The 19,000-nt window shown below is 39.9% G+C and overlaps 1 protein-coding gene and 1 long non-coding RNA gene across 3 annotated transcripts; one reads left to right on the top strand and one right to left on the bottom strand.

Moving 5' to 3' along the window:
- Positions 1-1,968: 1,968 nt before the first annotated feature.
- Positions 1,969-2,580, bottom strand: LOC148892255 (uncharacterized). The gene is made up of 3 exons (XR_016116285.1): positions 2,441-2,580; positions 2,204-2,366; positions 1,969-2,113 (listed from the first exon to the last, which is right to left on the bottom strand). It is a non-coding gene; the product is annotated as an uncharacterized LOC148892255 (long non-coding RNA).
- LOC148892254 (CD276 antigen) lies at positions 2,473-18,674 on the top strand. Of its 2 annotated transcripts, none has more exons than XM_089006634.1 (10): positions 2,473-2,609; positions 3,748-3,872; positions 8,586-8,675; positions 8,987-9,066; positions 9,149-9,481; positions 11,324-11,635; positions 14,392-14,511; positions 15,944-15,982; positions 17,031-17,087; positions 17,163-18,674. In XM_089006634.1, the coding sequence occupies exons 4-10, from the start codon at positions 8,991-8,993 to the stop codon at positions 17,276-17,278; spliced, it is 1,053 nt and encodes a 350-aa protein (XP_088862760.1). In that variant the 5' UTR covers positions 2,473-2,609; positions 3,748-3,872; positions 8,586-8,675; positions 8,987-8,990; the 3' UTR covers positions 17,279-18,674. The 2 variants fall into 2 exon arrangements, with proteins under 2 accessions (XP_088862760.1, XP_088862761.1); XM_089006635.1 differs by lacking the exon at positions 2,473-2,609 and adding an exon at positions 3,193-3,616.
- The last annotated feature ends 326 nt before the right edge of the window (positions 18,675-19,000 follow it).

Below are 19,000 nucleotides of genomic sequence, written 5' to 3'. Positions count from 1 at the left end.
AGTGATCCATGTGTGTGGAATCGAGTCATATGCTTTCTTGTAATCAATCCAGGCTGTGCACAGGTTGGTATGTCGGGACCTGCAGTCTTGAGCGACTGTTCTGTCAACCAGCAGCTGATGTTTGGCACCTCTAGTATCTCTACTAATGCCTTTCTTTGCTTTGCTCATGTATTGATCCATGTGTCCACTTATCTTAGCCGCAATGATGCCTGACATGAGCTTCCATGTTGTGGAGAGACAGGTTATTGGAAGTTGGAAGGAAATGCACCCTTTGAGGAATCCTTCATGATCAGGATTGTTCGCCCTTCGGTTAGCCATCCTGGGTGAGTCCCATCCATCAGCAACTGGTTCATTTGTGCTGCTAGGCGCTCGTGGAGAGCTGTGAGTTTCTTTAGCCAGTAGTGTATATATATATATATATATATATATATATATATATATATATATATATATATATATATATATATATATATATATATATATATATATATATATATATATCTCGGGGCGGCCCGGTAGTCGAGTGGTTAGCACACCGACTTCACAGTGCAGAGGTCGCCGGTTCGCGTCCCGGTCCGGCCTCCCTGTGTGGAGTTTGCATGTTCTCCCCGGACCCGCGTGGGTTTTCTCCGGGTCCTCCGGTTTCCTCCCACACTCCAAAAACATGCATGGCAGGCAGATTGACCACTCCAAATTGTCCCTAGGTGTGAGTGTGAGAGTGACTGTTGTATGTCTTTGTGTGCCCTGCGATTGGCTGGCAACCAATTCAGGGTGTCCCCCGCCTCGTGCCCGAAGACAGCTGAGATAGGCTCCAGCGACCCTAATGAGGAATAAGCGGTGCGGAAAATGAGATTTATATATATATATATATATATATATATATATATATATATATATATATATATATATATATATATATATATATATATATATATATACATACACACACAAATATATATATATATATATATATATATATATATATTGTGATGTCACGAGAGGCTGTGTCCTGGAGGGCAAATACATCCCCCGAAGATGGCTCCACCCAGAGAGAGTCTTGGCCCCACCTGGTGGAAGGCAGCAATTAAACCCACACACCTGCAGCTGATCAGGGCTTGATTGGAAAGCAGGGCTGTTAAGGCAGAGAGCCTCTGAGTGTGCAGCTTGGGGAAAGACAAGCTCGATTGCTGTGCTCTGTAGAGAAGTTGATTGCTGCATGGAACTCATTGCCAGTTGGGACCCCACGACTGGACACTGGATTTGAACCTAGCTAAGGTGGCTAGGCTACATGACGAGGACGTCAAGAGGGGTGAGGCATAGAGACTCTTGTAAAGAACTCCGTCTTCAGTTTTACCTCAGAAGAGACTTTATTTGGATTTAAGTAGCAGAAGAGACTTTATTTGGATTTAAGTAGCAGAAGAGACTTTATTTGGATTTAAGCATCCGAAGAGACTTTATTTTGATAAGTATTGGAAGAGACACTATTCAAACCTTTGTTGCTTGTGAATCCCCCCCTGGAACCCTTCATTAAAACCTTTTTCTTTGCATCCAAACCTGTCGTCCATTGCACTTGTTGTCCCGTCCCGCTGAGAGCTAGCCTCTCATGATATCACATAATATATACGAACGCCTTATAATACGAACTTTTCATCATACGAATGTCAAATTCATGAAAATTAAGCCTTATTTTCATAATACACACCCACCACGGCCGGTCCATCAAGCACATGACCTTCGGATCTGGCGGAGTGATCTTCGGCGGAAGCACACGACCGAACAGCGCTCCAGCCGGCGCTACTTTCCATACTCCTCGTTGAATGCACACGTCGATCGCCTACTTGGAGCTTTTTGCTGATAATTTTACTAATATCACTGTATATATATATATATATATATATATATATATATATATACACGTATCGAAGAGAAGTGCAAGTACGAGGATAGCATTGAGTTTCAAGGCCAGTTTCCAAATACCGCTTCGAGCTGTGATTCCCTATCCGGCTGTTGAAGTTCCAGACACAGTGCTCCTTCCACTCTGCGCGGTTCATCAGACCGCTTCTGTTCCTTTCCTGCTGAAGAATCTCAGGTATCGCATCATCTCAACCTCGATCTAAAAAAAAAAACACAAACATCCATGTTGGACTTCGTCAATCATCTTGCCCGCGTGGTGCGTCCGTCACGCAGCAAACTCCACACGTACTTCCACTGGGAGTGTTTGGAACAAGTGAGGCGTGCTGAAGCCCAACCAGGAGATTCAGCTCATGGTGGTGTTCCAACCACAGCAGGCGCTTTTGTACAACAAACAGGTCTCTTGCCATTTCGGGGAGGAGGAAGAGAAAGCCGTGGGCAGTGTCGCAGTGCGTCTTCGGGGAGTGGGTACTGTGATTATCAACCAGCGCGCTTCATGTGTGTAAAGGTTGCACGCAGAATCATTTACCCTTTTATCTTGTTTGCTCTCGCGGTGAAAAGCCAAGTACCCATGCCTTCAGTTGAGAAGCCAGAGTTTGAAAGCTGAGCAACAATACGACGACCCCGTGCTCAACTTTGGTTCGGTCGCAGTTGGACAAAGTTTGCAGAAATGTTTTGACATCTCTAATCCTTCACATGTGAGTAAGGACATTTTACTTTTAAAGTCTGACAAATTTTAATGGATGTTTTTATTTTATGTTTCTGAATGATATAAAAGGAAACATTGGTTTGTGAGAAAAAAAACAGCAAATATTAACAGTTAGGTACAGTTTAGTTGGCCTCCATTTAAAGGACAACCAACACCTCCTGACAAGTTGCGTCCGTAATTTGTAAATTGAGTTGCTTGTTCTGTAGCCACAAAGGGACATGTCTTCTTGTGCCGGTCCCAAGCCCGGATAAATACAGAGGGTTGTGTCAGGAAGGGCATCTGACGTAAAAGCTTGGCCAAAACAAACATGCGGATCAAACCTCTCAAGATAGAGAAGACACTGATTTGCTGTGGCGACCCCTTGAAGGGAAATGCCAAAGCCAAGATTAATGTTGCGCTTTTAATATGGGTACTGAAGGAAATATATACATTTATTTAGCCATATTAAACATTGCTCAAGATAAACATAGTAAGTTAAATCAGTATAAATATTGCTTTGCTTGTAATTAGATAGATAACAGGACAAAGAGGTATCAGTTGGAGACATGTTTCAGGTGCCAGAGGATCTAAAGGGGAGCCGGCTGGCAGAGGCACAAAGGAAGTGTGTAACTGTACAACGCAGATGAAAGGAACTGACCAAACACTAACTCGGCAGGACACAACTTTTGATCTACCTTGCACCCCGCCTGGAAGTCAGGGAACTACCTTGGGAGCAGACACGTGAACCAGATCCCAGAAGGACCAAATGGGAACACTATTTCTTTGTGAGGGCCACATTTGAATATGCATCTGCGCTCCTCAGTCTCAGTCTTCATCTTTCGTCTCTCACTGATTTGGGGCACACGAATATTTTCTGTCTCAAGGAGCTGAGACCTGGAATTCTGTATTAGATCAAATTGTTAGGAATAAATTATCTGTGAGTAACTTGCCGGATTCTTTGCTGATCTCTCTCACAACGAACATGCCAATTGTTATGTTACAACGTTGCGCAATAAGGTAAATATTTAATTCCCTTCATAATATTTACAATTTTAAAGATAACCGTAAAATGCTAATATTAGCCTGTAATATTTTAACCTAACAGTACGTTTTGTCCTTGCACGCCACGATTGCGGTCATACCGAAAGTGAAAGTATGAGGTTGGGAAATTTCTCCTGGCATTCTACCAAAAGACACAACTTGAGTCTGCGGTGGGGAAAGTGTCGTCCACTTTAACCAGCGCCAACCGACGACGACGAACGATCTCCATTAGGTGAGTAACCATGTTTACTTTTAAATTCGTTTTGACGGCTCGATGTCACGTGTCGTGTTTTGTGTCCGCTTTACTAAGAGGAAAAATGGGGCCGTGTGAGTTTGGCTTAAGGTAAAACAAACGCTCACTCAGCGCCTATTGGTCGCTGCACTTTCGCGACAAATTTGTGACACTGTCATCGCATAAAAACAAAGATAAGTTGTCGTGATTAAACTAGGGTTTCTCAAATATTGATGTCCATGGACTCCCATAATGAGGTGAGACTTTTTTCACCCCTGAAAAACCAAGTACAGTATTACGAATGTCATTGAAATATAATGTATGATACCCCATGTGGATTACACGTCTGCCTCAAAGTTCGTTAGTTAGTGGTTCGATTCCTGGTTTCAGTCTCCCCATGTGTAGTTTGCATGTTTTGTGCTCCCACGTTGCCAAAACATGCTTGTTGGAAGACTATAAATCACAGATGTCAAAGTCAACGGCTCGGGGCTCTCCATTAAAGGACAACCGACGTCACTTTTTTGTTTTTAACTGACACCAGAAAAACATTTATAGCATCTAAAATACCCAAAACACGCAGTATGATATTTTTAGTCAAATGCAAAACACAAATAAAAATGACTTAAAGTGTCCAAAATCTGCAAAAAAAAAAGAGCTGCGAATTAGGCATTTTCAGAAAGTCCCGCCCCTAGTTAGTGACGTCACGCCAAGACGTCTTGCATTGCTGGTGAATCAAAACAATGGGTTCAGATTCGGAGAATATGCTTTCTTGTTCCACATCCAGTGATGAATATGATTCAAATAGTTCTGAAGAGGAAAGCATACATGTTTTAAATCGATGAAAGAATTTATTTGTGCCATTTTGAGGCAACATTGGGGGAAAATCTCTCACCCAAAAAAAAGAGGCACAAAATGGCGACCTCCTGTGGCCACCTCCGTTTTCACAGGCTGATAAATTCTTTATATGGCGCTTGGACACCCTCTTCTGGCCTTCTGGCGGCTTTTGGGTGCAACACGAGGTCCCCAGACCAAACAAGTACAGCAAAATGCATTGATGTGATGGAAGCACCTCTACAATGCGTCTTTTTTACGGTAAAGGGCGGTCCTTTAGTGACGTCACGTACGGACTCGTCACCAACTCAAAAACAAGACTTCCTGAATATTCAGCGCGAGTCTTAAAACGTAAAATATAGCTATATGCGGTGGAATCTTTGTACAATACGCTCAGTAGAAGTCATTTGAAGCCATTTTACAAATTATGGACACAACTTGGACACAACGTCGGTTGTCCTTTAAGTGGTGTGTTAATTTGGTATAACCTGTGACGCCACATGTTTGTTGCTACATCACTTTGTTATTTTTATTTTGAAAGGAAATCAGTCCAAAGTTATCACAAATATTACAGCACACTCCACCCCCTAACAAACGTTAATTCAAGAATACTTGTATTTGGGACTTGAATATAGTTTTGCTACTAGTTTAAAATTAATGTTGATACCAATTAACTCATTCACTGCCAGACGTGCAAAAATGTGTCCACTCCAGTGCCATTTTTTGTCATTTTTACTCAAATTGCAAGACCCACAGAATATTGAGTTTTAGAATTACATAAACATTTAATGGAGCATAAGAAACCCTAGACTCTCTTCTTTGATCAGAAAAAAATAGTTAATTTCCTAAATTACATGGGTCTGGAGTTATGTGAGCTTGAAATGAGGGCGGCTGTCCAAAATACTATGGAATACATACCTATTGGTTTATATCGCGCTTTAACAACAGCTGAAGCCAGAACAAAGCACTAACATGGAAAAAAAGTGAAATGCTGCCCTTTTGTGGAAGGGAAAAACATTGCCAGAGGTCTGGCCAGCGCTTTATCGGAACCCAAGCAACAAAAAACAAAAACTAATTCGTGAATGGCGCTCTGTGTCATATTTTCAATTCCTGAATACATTCGTGAATGGCAGTGAATCAGTTAGTCAGTAAAAGCAGCAGATTGAATATGAAAGTGTTTCAGACAACATCGTCTCCTTATTTTTAGTCAAATCATCAAAACTCGTTGGACAATGCATTTAATTTGCATATTTACGATAAACCGTTATGCAATGGCTCTGTCCATCACTTGACGTGTATCCATTTGAGGGTACTTTCCAGAATTCAGGTTGTAGTTGACTGCAAAACGTTTTGAAAATATTGCAGTAACTCTTCATGATCATATGTCGAGAAAAAGGCTGGTAAGGTTTATTCATGGTTGCTTGCTGGCATGCAGACATTAGCTCATTCATACAAGCACATTGGCAAATTTAGTGGTCAATGCTATATTTTGAGGGGCTTTGCCCGATATCTTGATAACAGGTGTTTTAATTTCTGCTCAAAATCAGACAATACAAGCAGAATAATTGTCACTTTTTTCTGTACGAAAAGAAAATTGGCCACCATAGAACCAGTAATGCCAAACACATGGTTGCACTGCTATTGCCACCCATTGAAAACGTTTATCTTAAATAAGATTTAGCGTTGAGAGTAAGAAAAACTGGTTTAGCACATTTTGTTCCATTGGTGCACTTAAAAAAATGCTAATCTTCCTCTTCTTCTTTTCCTTTCGGATTTTCCCTTCAAGGGGTCGCTACAGCGAATCAGTGTCCTCCAAAAAAACGCTAATAATTGTGGTTATTATTTTTGTGGACCCCCAAATTTCGGCTCGAGGAGCATCTATCACAACCGGGTTGAGAATCCTAAACGGTGCAGGCATTCACTTGGCACAACCAGGTCATTCAACAGGATTTGTTTATCAATGCTTACAGGCTGTAAAGTTAAGCATGATGTTCAAAAATAACTGCTCCGCTACAAGTAAAAGTCAAAGTCAAAAGTCAAAGTCAGCTTTATTGTCAAATATGCTCATATGCATGACATACAGCACAGATGAAATTTCTGTCCTCTCGGACTCAGCAGGCAAGGTAACTCTTCTGAGATATTTCCTTCTTCCTCGGGATCAATAATTTTCTCAACTGAAAAAACAAAAAAATCCTAATGTGCTATCTATTAAGTATCGAGCTATCTATTAGCTATCTAGCTGGCTAGCTAGCAAGCTATTAGCTATCTATTTGCTATCTATTAGCTATCTACCTATCTATTTAGCTATCTATCCATTAGCTAACCAGCTAGCTTTCTATCTATTTGAGTTATTCCGGGTTTAGTGAATGCTGACGCATGTGGGTGCTGCTGCTTATCAACAGAACTGTAAAGTGACTTTGAATGTTTTTAAAGGTGCTTAAAATTATTATTATTATTATAATTATTATTTACCGGTAAATCTAATCTGGGCTTGTTGTGGCCTATTCGCTGAACTGGATGATGAGAAATAATCAGATTGGCAATTACAGTAAATCATACGTTGACCAATCCTATAATTTGTGTGTCGTCCGTCCATTGTGTTCTGTCAAGATTCTGAATCTGCCCAATTCCTTGCAATATATTTTTTTTCACACATTTAGTTTCGTTTCTACACAAGTATTCCATCCCTTGAGAGGATGTGAATGTTCCTCCACAGCTGCACTTTTTGGAGAGCTCTACTCCGAATCTCCTTTTACTTTCACTGTTTGTTTTGGAATGAACTGTGGGAAACTTAAATCAAACAGATCACATTCACCAAATTAGTCTGACTGAGACATGCTCATGACAGCAAAGGAGGAGTAGGAGGTTCTGCTGTCCAGATACTCACCGACTTACAAGTTACGAACAACGGTAAAAAAAGTCAAATGCAAAACACCAATAAAAATGACTTAAAATGTCAAAAATCTGCAAAAAATGAACCCGGAAGTGGTCAGTTTCAGAAGGTCCCGCCCCCTTGTTAGTGATGTCACCCCAAGACGTCTTGCCTTGCTGGAGAATCAAAACAATGGCTTCAGATTTGGAGAATATGCTTTCTTGTTACTCATCCAGTTATGAATATGATTTTCAAATAGTTCTGAAGAGGAAAGCATACATGTTTGCAATCGATTAAAGAATTTATTCCGTGCCAATTTGAGGCACTAAAAAAGAGGCAGAAAATGGCGACAAAGCTCCGTGTAAGGAATTAATCAGCCCGTTTCCACAGGCTGATTAATTCCTTACACGGAGCTTTGTCGCCCTCTTCTGCCTCCTTTTGGTGCAACACGAAGTTTTCAGACCAAACAAGTACAGCAAAATACATTGACGTGATGGACGGACTGGTACGATGTATCCTTTTCTCAGTCAGGGGCGTTTCTTCAGTGACGTAGGATGAGGACTTATCACCAACTCAAAAACAAGACTTCCGGAATATTCAGTGCGAGTCTTAAAACGTAAAATATAGTATATGCCGTGGAATCTTTGTAAAATATGCTCAGTAGAAGTCATTTGAGGCCATTTTACAAATTATGGACACAACTTGTCCGGAGACGTCGGTTGTCCTTTAAATATACATTCAATACAAAATATAGCACTGACACAACTTACGAACAAATTCACCTTACAAACAACAGTTCGGAACGTATCTCATTCGTAAATTAGGGAGCGTCCATATTTTCAGCATGTAAGTATATAACTTAGCCAACATGAGCTCCTACTTTTGAAAAACATGTCTATTAAACTTTATTTATTTATTTATTTAGTATGTGTATTTATGTGTGTTTATTTATTTATTTATTTATTTATTTATTTATTCCTTCATTCATTCATTTACTTGTGTGTTCTCAGAAGATACAATGATAAATCAACCAATGGGTGACCATTGTTGATGCAAATAATCCACGGGGAGGTCAAAAAACATCTCTCAACATTCCTACGGTGAGTAAACGTCTCATAACGAAGTAAGTTATTTGTTATTTAGTTGTGTTTCTTTTTTTTTTAATGTTACTTCCGGGTTGAGTGAACGCTGGCACGTGTGGCTGCCGCTGCTCACCCGCAGTATAAATATCCTGTGACTGTAAAGTGTCCTTGAGAGTTTTGAAAGGTGCTTATAAATTAAATGTATTATTATTATATTATTATAAATTGGATGGTTCAAACTGGGATTTCGCAATCTCTCATTTCATCCGTTGACATCTGTTCACAAATATCACAAAAAAGGAATAACTTCTCCTGTGTCCATTTCACAGGTAAATGATCATGGCCTCATCAGATTTTGTTTTGTGCCTGCTGCTGGTAGCATGCATTACTGGGCAAAATGCATTGCACGGTAAGAGAACTGAAGAAACTGAAAAACATATTTATTTTTCCTTTTATGTTCAATGACTGTCTTGATCCTTGCTCTCAAACAGCTTTCATTCACATAGACTGTAAAACGGAGAACTCAGGCCAATATGGTCAACAGTCTGTGGTGGAATGTGTGATCAGCACGTCCGAGGTGGTGAAAAATCTCACCGTGCACACGGTTGTTTGGAAGAAAGATGGCTTGATGCTGTTGAAAGTTCACAATAATCAGCTCAAGTCAATGGCGGGCTATTCGTTCGCCGAGCCATCCTGGAACAGCAAGTCTTTGAATGTGTCACTGCTCATCGCTAACACCGCCGTAAGCAACCATGGCAACTACTCATGCATGGTGATGAGTGATAGCGGCTCAGATAACAAGTCGGCCAGTCTTCGAGTCACGGGTGAGAATCATATAAGGTGTTTCTTCGCGTTCAATTAATCATTGTAATATGAAGTCATGTATGGATTTTTTTAGCAGGGGAAAGTGGGTACACATTTTAACCCACCCAAAAAGCAAAATACAAAATCGCTGAAAAGGTTTCTTCAGCCGTCATCTGTACTTCTTTGAAGGCGTCGAATGTTTCGCTCCTCATCCAAAAAGCTTTAAGTATATGTACCGTATTTTTCGGATTATAAATCGCTCCGGATTATAGGTCGCACCAGCAAAAAATGCATAATTAAGAAGAAAAAAACATATATAGGTCGCACTGGAGGATAAGTCACATTTTTGGGGAAATTTTATTTGATAAAATCCAACACCAAACAACATACATGTCATCTTGAAAAGCAATTTAAAATAAACTAATTAAATTAAAATAAAGTAGAGAACATCAGGCTCCGTTTCACTTCCTTTTTTTCCCAACATAACACCGCAGCTCTCGCTCTACGCAACTCCGATGGACACAACTCCTTTTTGGTAACCCATAACAGTCTTTTACAAGAGTTATTCAGATAAATCTAGCACAAAGAACATGCTAACGAGTTTACCAAAATATCAGGTTTTACCCCACATCACCAAATCTTCATCCTCTGTGTCACTTTTAAATAACTCCCCCAACTCGGCAGGTAGACAAGGCGCCACTTCCTCTTCTACGTCTCTTACATCAGACTCATCGTCAGTTGCAGTTCCAATTATTCCAGCCTTTCTGAATCCCGACAGGATGGTTTCGGTTTTCACTGAAGCCCATGCTTTGTCGATTTATTCAATGACTTCCAGGAAAGTTGCATGGCGCATTCTCCCGGTTGCCGTGAAGCACCGATGCGTGAACTCGTTCCTCCAACTGCGGCCACCGAGCTTTTCACCCGCGATTAACTTTTTTTGTTTTCTTCATTTCAGTAAGCGTAACCTCTGCTTTTCGCCAGTCCCTTACAAGTTTTTCGCTCACTCCAAACTTTCTTTTTGCTGCTCGATTGCCGTTTTCAGCTGCATATTTCACTATCTGCAGCTTGTAAACTGCAGAATATGACTTTCTTTTCCGTGCCATTTTTATTCAGCCCTTCTCAGTTGTGTTTATAAATAACAGGTGTTACAGAAAAATCTGACCCTCCAGAAACCGCGACCGCAGAGACGACAGATTCTGACGGGTCACAGATTTCCCTGTCACACCTGTTATAGAAATGTGAAGTTTACTGTCTCTCCGCTCACAGATTTTTGACGATTTTGTACTAAAAATTGATGTTTTTACTGTTTCCGACCTTATGATTTTACCAAAATTATTCAGCAATATTCTGACTCTTCTCATCATATTAATAATTGTTGAGGTTTTGTTAATTTCATCGTTAAGCTTTATTATGTCATCACACATTCACTTTTAATCATTAAGGTGGAGTTACGTTTGTTGTTTTCAGTTATCAATACATTGATTAATGATATGTTAATGTTGTTTATTAATCATCGTCTTTCTAAAATAAAATTAAAACACATCAACTGCAATGAAAACACAAAATTCTGAGTTTTATTTGAAAAATAACAGCTTTACATTTTTGTGTCACATTTCAATGTTTTCTCATCAAGCGACTTTAAAAAAACGTGAAATTTTCAAAACTATAATGTTTTTTTCCACAAAAGTTATTCTGCTAAATTTGTGACAATGTATTTCATTAAAATGTATTTTTCTTGTTATATACAATTACATTGCATCATTTTGACCCATCAGTCAATCAATCAAATGAATAAAATAGTAAAATGCATGAAACTGCAACCTGCTTGTGTGTTGAATCATCCCTCTTGCCATCTTTCTCAGCCAAATACGACAAACCCAGCATCCACACCGCCACAGCAAACGGCACCTCAAACTCACAAGTGACCCTGGCTACGTGCCGCTCACAAGGCGGCTACCCCAAAGGCCGATTGGGCTGGTTTGAGGACCCTGACACGCAGCTGGTTGCAGAAACAACAGCCGAGGTGATGGCAAACGGACTGTATAGCCTGTCCGCACAGTTGACTCTGCCGTCAGGGCGTGACGCCTCAGCGTACACCTGCGCCGTGTTCAACGCCAGTGGCGGCAAGGATGACGAGACCACCTTGAGGATACCCGACGTGAGCCATGTTGCAGGTTGGTCTGCAAAATCCAGTTCTGGCCTTTCCTATTTTATTTTATTTTATTTTATTTTATTTTTTATTTTTTATTTATACACCTTGAGGACCTTTTTGTACCCAACACCTTGTGGTGTGGTGCATATACCGTATTTCCAATGCCTTTTCCTCAATAACCAAAGACAAGAGAAAGGGATGCGTTTTATTTGGGACGCTTTCAACTGTGTCACTAAAGGTATCAAAAAAGCTCCCCGAGAGCTCAATTCAACGTCATTCAAGCTTTTCCCTTTCCCTTTTTGTGTCTGCCAAAAAGAAGGAGCTTCAACGAGGTGTGTTGAGAGAATAGCGTGAGAAGACAAGAAATGTTATCAAGTTCAAACTGTACGGTTGTCAATGACAAGTTGGAACTAGCACTGTCAGGAATGAACCCGGAACATTTTGTAGTACTAAACAACCCCCCCCCCCCAAAAAAAAAAAAAAAAACAACAACAAATATTTGTTTTTCAGTCTTCTCCATCTTGTCAAGTTGCAGCCATTCTCCAAACTTGAGCACCTGTATTTGTAGTGCAAGATGCCTGCAGTGAGCGTGACTTTGATCTCACAAAATCTTGTAAACAAGGGAGGCTATCGAGGAGATAAAAACCACCGCTGCCGCTTTAGCAGAAATGGATAAATGGTGATTATTTGTTCCATTTGTTTTGATTTGCTTTTTTTGTATTTGACATAGATGTGCTGTTTCAGTTTCAGGACAGTCCTATATGTCCACATCAGATTCTTCTAATCTTTGAATTTAACTCACCTAAGAAGAAAAAAAACAGTCACATTCTGGATCAGGTGTGATAAGATCCTTTAATGTGACTCAACTTGTTTGAAAATCTGACAAACTATGATTGTTATTTTTTTGCCCAATTTAATAAAGGCAAATCCAATCCAATATTTAATGCTTATTGAACTCCTTGAATAATTAAAAACAGACGCTCCCCGACTTACGAACATTCGAGTTACGAACAACGGTACATACAAGCATTTTAGTACGTCTGTGTAAGCTCTCAGTCGTACAGCAGTGATCCATCGATGAAAAGGTTTCTACAGTCGCCATCTGTACTTCTTTGAAGGTGTCAGACGTTTCGCTTCTTATCCAAGAAACCTCTTCAGCAAACTAAAGTCTTACTGGTAGTTTAGGCCCTATATATACATCCCTACTGTCCAGACATGGCGGTGCCGGACCCTGCTATGATAGGTCCCTGCTCTCAGGTTGGGGGGGAGCAGAGGACTACTCCCTGCAGCTGCTCCACTGATAGTTCCTATCGTTCTGACTAACGACTGCCCTGATTGCCCCACTTCGACCGGTATCACCTCATCAGTATTACTAATCCTATGTTGCCTAAGCAGGCAATTGTATGAATGATCCAAATTGAACCTCACCCCACCAAACCGGTTTAATGAAGGATTTAGTTGTTTTGTGAACATCGCTTCTCTTACTTCCCTTTCAAACCATTTATGTTCTTTCGCTAAGATTTTAACCTCATTGTCGTCAAATGAGTGGTTGCTAGCTTTTAGGTGCATATGTACTGCCGATTGAGGCCCACTAGTATTATCCCTGCGATGTTGATAAAGGTTTTTTTGAGAATTTGTTTAGTCTCCCCAATGTACTCCTCTTTACAATTTTCATTCTTACAATGTATTGAATAAACTACATTACTTTGTTTTTCATTTGGCAGCGTATCTTTTGGATGCACTAATTTTTGCTTTAAAGTGTTTATTATTTCATCAGAGAAAAAAGTTAATTTCTAAGTTCTATGGGTCTGGAGTTATCCGAGCTTGAAATGGGGGCGGCTGTCTAAAATGCAATACAATACATACGTATTTGCTGATATAGCGCTTGAACAACAGCTATAGCGGTAACAAAACACTAACATGGACAAAAGGCAAATGCTGCCCCCTTGGGGAAGGGGAAAACTGTGCCAGAGGTCTGACCAGCACTTTATCGGCACCCCCCGCAAGAAAAAAACAAAACCCGAACAAACTCGGGAATGGCGTCACACTTTTCAATTCCTGAATAAATTCGGGAATGGCAGCGTATGAGTTAACTGGGCATATTTTGTATAGATTAGAATAATGAAGAAAATGAAAAGTCGCCTCGCATACATTCATAAAACGGTACATTTCTCACTTTAAAAAACAAACCACATCGCACACGAGCGGAAAAATTCACCCTCCCCCCTCCTCTGCACCATGACTTTTAGTCACGCAAGTCTTATCATTAAATTTGATTTTAGTCAAGTCATGTGATTCATTTCAGGCTGGAGCCCATCCAAGCTAACTCTTCACACCCACCAAATTTAGGTGAAAATCTGCCATATATCAAGACCATGAGAAAATGTTTTCACTTCACATATTTACATTTTAAGTACTTTTAAAACTAACTGTAATGATAACAAAATGGAATAAAAAACACAAAATATATTGCAGTTTCTGTGTGTTTGGCCTGGGTGACATTGGCAGGGCCAGAGAGTATAGGGTTTCTTACGCTGCTTTGCATGTTTTAGTCCCAAAACGCAATATTGTGTGGGTCCTGAAATTTATGTGAAAATGACAAAAACCCTGGCACTGGAGTGGACATAATTTTGCACATCGTCTTGCAGTGAATGAGTTAAAACGCATCCTGGGCAGAAAGAGAAAGTAAAATGATTTAGTTTCTGTTTGACAAATGAATCATGACTGAAAGTTATCCAACAGATGATAAAATGTGTCATTGTTTGTTTACCTCCCTAGGGCGGGAACAAGAACCAAAAGCGAAAGATGTGACGACCTCTGTTGTGGCTCCATTGGTCGTCATCGGCTCATTAATTGTTGGACTGCTGTTTCTGGTGTTATGGAGGAAGTGGTCTAAAAGTAAGTATAAAAAAAGGCAAAAGTGGATCCAATTTTTTTGCACCCTGTTATGTTTCAAATGTGGCATTTTATGACATTTCTATGTGGATGTTAACTCATTCGCTGCCATTCACAAATTTATTCCGCAATTGAAAAGCGAGACGTGGAGCGCCATTCCCAAATTTGTTTCGGGTTTTCATTTTTTTGCGAGGGGTCCCGATAAAGTGCTGGTCAGACGTTTGGCAATGTTTTTCCCTTCCACATTTTTTTCCCGTGTTTGTGCTTCAGCGCTATATAAATCAATACCTCTGTATTCTATTGTATTTTGTTCAGCTGCCCCCATTTCAAGCTCAGATAACTCCAGACCCATATAACTTAGTAATTACAGTACCTCTTTTTTTTGATGAAAGAAGAGTGTCTAAGGTTTCTAACGCTGTTTATGTCGTCCTAAAACTCACTATTCTGTGTGTCCTGCAATATGAGTGACAATGACAAAAACCCTGGCACTGGAGTGGACCCATTATTTGCATGTCTGGCAGTGAATGAGTTAATTGGATTCATAGTTCAACCCGAAAAATAAAGTCATATAAACAATGAAAGGAGGTTAGCAAGTTAGCTCATGTTGCAATCACGTACGTTTTCCCCTCTAATTTCGTACAAGTTCAAGCACGCTTCAAATTTTGATTGCGTTGTGTCATATTTGATCATTGTCAGTGAAATCTCAAGTGGAGCAACCCCATACCTGTCAATCTGCGAGACACTGTGACCTTACTAACGGCTCAAATTTTCCTCACTGAGAAAAAAAACACACACGTAATATTTCATTGCGCAATTTTATTAACAAAAATTGACACGTAAACATGAATACCTTTAACAAGTTTCAACATATTTCTACCAATAATCAAGTATGTTCTTTGTTGTAGAGCATTGTGGCTTTTTTTGCTGTGGACAAATCCATTTTGTCCACAGAAAAAAAATAACAATGTATCATGTTTATAAAAAATATTAATTATATTACGGCGAAAAAAACACGGTAAATGTTTAATTTAACTGATTTCAAAATAACATTCCTCCAGACCGGAACTTGTGTTTGGAACTTTGGTTTCTTCTCGAGACTTTTCGCACTGAAATGTTTTCTCGGTGGTCGACTTTGCTTTTTACGAGTAGTGATATTTGTTATAATTAACCTTACTGCAAATATTTAATGGCAAAAACAGAATCGAAAATGTCTCAAAATTGTATTTAACAATTTTTGCGTTTCCCGTTCAAACTTTCTTGTTTACATTTAAAAATATGCAAAAATTGTACAGAATACAGGAAAATACGGCCGGTTGACAGGGATGCAACCCACAACAACATTTATTGTCGATATATAGATATATTCTCCTTCAGTCCAGTTTACATCTCAAAATGTTGTGATATTCTCAATAGCATGATCTTCTTTTGATTTCAGGAGGAGAGGGTCCTCAAACTGGAACAGATACAGAGCCAGGTGAGCCTGTGCAGGGTGACCCTTGATATATATATATATATATATATATATATATATATATTTGTTTTTGGACACTTTAAGTCATTTTTATTGGTGTTTTGCATTTGACTTTGTGTTTTGGGTATTTTATATGCTATAAAACGTTTTCCTGAAATCGGTTAGGAAACAAAAAAAAATGACGTCTCCGGACAAGTTGTGTCCATAATTTGGAAAATGGCTTCAAATGACTTCTACTGAGCGTATTTTACAAAGATTACACCACATACATTCTACATACATACATTTACATTTTACATTTTAAGACTCGTGCTGAATATTCCGGAAGTCTTGTTTTTGAGTTGGTGACGAGTCCTCACCTTACGTCACTGAAGGAACGGCCCTGACTGAGAAAGGACATACCATTACCTCAATGCATTTTGCGGTACTTTGTTTGGTCTGAAAACTTCGTGTTGATCCGTGTTGATGGCGAAATTAGAAGGTAAACACATAAATAACGCAATGGTGAATCGTTGTATGTTACACCGAGACAACTCTTTGATATTTGTTGAAAAGAATTCCAAACTGCAAAACAAAACTATTTCCAACGGTGCTCTGCTGCCATCTTCTGCATTTTCTGTGACACTACACATCAGTCTTGGGCAATAAAAACGACCCAGAAAACCTTTAATTGATTGCAAACATTTATACTTTCCTCTTCAGAACTATTTGAATCATATTCATAACTGGATGCATAACAAGAAAGCATCTTATCAGAATCTGAAGCCATTGTTTTGATTCTCGAGCAAGGCAAGGCGTCTTGCCGTGACTCCACGAACAAGGGGGCGGGACCTTCTGAAACTGGCCACTTGCGGTGCCAAATTGAAGTACTTTTTAGACACTTTAAGTCATTTTTATTGGTGTTTTGCATTTGAATAAAAATATCATACTGTGTGTTATGGGTATTTTAGATGCTATAAAACGTTTTTCTGATATCAGTTAGGAAACAAAAAAGTGACGTCGGTTGTCCTTTAAGCCTAATCTCACCTGTTGCTCATGTTCCTCTGTGAAGGTTTTCTGCAGCATCCACTTCTAGTGAGCCCGGAATGCCAAGAGAGCAACACGTCAGGTATTTATCACACATAAATGCTGAGATCGTCACGTGCTTGGCAACTTTTCATGCATTTCTCTCTTTTTTCTTAAGAGATGTCATGTATCAACGACCGACCGGCAGATGTCACGTACCACCATTCTTCCTCCACTACAACTGCTGTTTGCACTCAATTAGTTGCGCAGGGTGAAAGCGATTGTTCGGTGTAAATTTGACTTTTCAAATCACGGAATGATTGGAAGCTACTTTAAATTGTTGTTAGATGGGTAAAAGAGGAAAGAAAGAGCATAATGTAAGCAATATGTGCCATGTACAGTGAAATTTACATGTGATTTTTTTTTCTCCACCTGGTCAATAATACCAAACAATGCTAATGAGCAGGCTAGCTAGTAAGCTATCAGACAAATTGCTAGGATACCATAGGTCATACGTAATGTGGTTAAAATCCAAATGTATTAGCTGTCTATTAGCTATATATTATCTAGCTAGCTAGCTTTCTATCTATAATAATAATAATAATAATAATAATAATAATAATAATAATAATAATAATAATTTATTATTATTACTATTATTACTATTATTATTATTATTAATATTATTATTATTATTATTATTATTATTATTATTATTATTATTATAGGTGGCCCAGTAGTCAAGTGGTTAGCACTTAGGTTAGACTTCACAGTTCAGAGGGCGGCGTTTCGCGTCCCAGTCCGGGCTACCTGTGTGGAGTTTGCATGTTCCCCGGACCCACGTGTGTTTTCTCCGCATCATCCGGTTTCCTCACACATTCCAAAAACATGCATGGCAGGCGATTGTCCCTTGGTGTGAGTGTGAGAGTGACTATTGTTTGTCTTTGTGTGCCCTGCGATTGGCTGGCAACCAATTCGGGGTGCCCCCCGCCTAGTGCCCGGAGATGGCCGGGATAGGCTCCAGCACCCCCCGTGACCCAAATGAGGAATAAGCGGTACGGAAAATGGATGGATAGTAATACAGTAAAGTCTCGTTATATCGATATTCAAGGGAGTCCGAAAAAAATATCGATATAACCGGGACTATCGATATATCCGACCCCGTTTGCATGTAATTTTCTCCGTGCGTGCATAGAAATAGTATCGATATAACCGGGACTATCGATATATCCGATATCGATATAACGAGACTTTACTGTAATTCATTTCATTTCTAAGCGCCATTCAAAACTCTGAAGGACACTTTGTCGTCACGGAATAAGAACTTTTTTTATTTTAATTATTCCGGTTTGAGTGAATGCTGGCGCGTGTGCCTGCCGCTGCTCCCCCACAGAAAAACTTATCCTGTGACTGTAAAGTGACCTTGAGAGTTCTGAAAGGTGCTTATAAATGAAATGTATTGTTATTGCAATGGGATTTATATTTGCTTATTTTTTTTTAGCAAACTACCCTAGATGTTGAAAATGTCAGCCAAACACAAATGCCACAAGTGGCCAAGCGCATTGGAGGAAAAAAAATAATGGACCAATTGTGATGTTTTTAGTCCGAGTGTTGTAAATTCATTCTGAGCATTAAGACTTGCAGATCAGTTGATACACACTTTTTCCAAATTAAATCACTCAGCACTGTGCTCATTTTTTTTAACGAAATGCCAATCTGGGCCATCCGCTACGGGTGCCTCCAGGGCGGCCGAGTTGGCACCCTGAGCGACACTTTCGAATGCAACGAGCTCCGGACCGGCGGGGACTCTGCAGTGGGCTATCCGAACACGGATGGTACCCTGGCAGACTCTACGGGGCGAGCGACTCGCCGCCAGGGGGTGGAAAGGCTTGAGGCAATACCGTCCGAGAACAGTGGTCCCTCTGGAGGTCTCTATCTTCTCAAGCGTTCCCCTATATACGTTTCCGAAGGTGTTTTGTTGTACGCCACGATTCTAAGCTTCTCGAGAGAGAGCCT

This window comes from Hippocampus bargibanti, linkage group LG10 (assembly GCF_051943395.1).
Source record: "Hippocampus bargibanti isolate YZ-2025 linkage group LG10, ASM5194339v1, whole genome shotgun sequence".
Lineage (NCBI taxonomy): Eukaryota > Metazoa > Chordata > Actinopteri > Syngnathiformes > Syngnathidae > Hippocampus > Hippocampus bargibanti.
The sequence above is the reverse complement of the archived record's forward strand: the minus strand, read 5'-3'. Positions and strand labels throughout refer to the sequence as shown.

Excerpts from the sequence above, each read along its gene's own strand:
- LOC148892254 (XM_089006634.1), top strand. The coding sequence starts at position 8,991 with ATGATCATGGCCTCATCAGATTTTGTTTTGTGCCTGCTGCTGGTAGCA. Across the intron at positions 14,512-15,943 it reads ATGGAGGAAGTGGTCTAAAA|GAGGAGAGGGTCCTCAAACT; the intron begins GTAAGTATAAAA and ends TTTTGATTTCAG. Across the intron at positions 15,983-17,030 it reads TGGAACAGATACAGAGCCAG|GTTTTCTGCAGCATCCACTT; the intron begins GTGAGCCTGTGC and ends TCCTCTGTGAAG.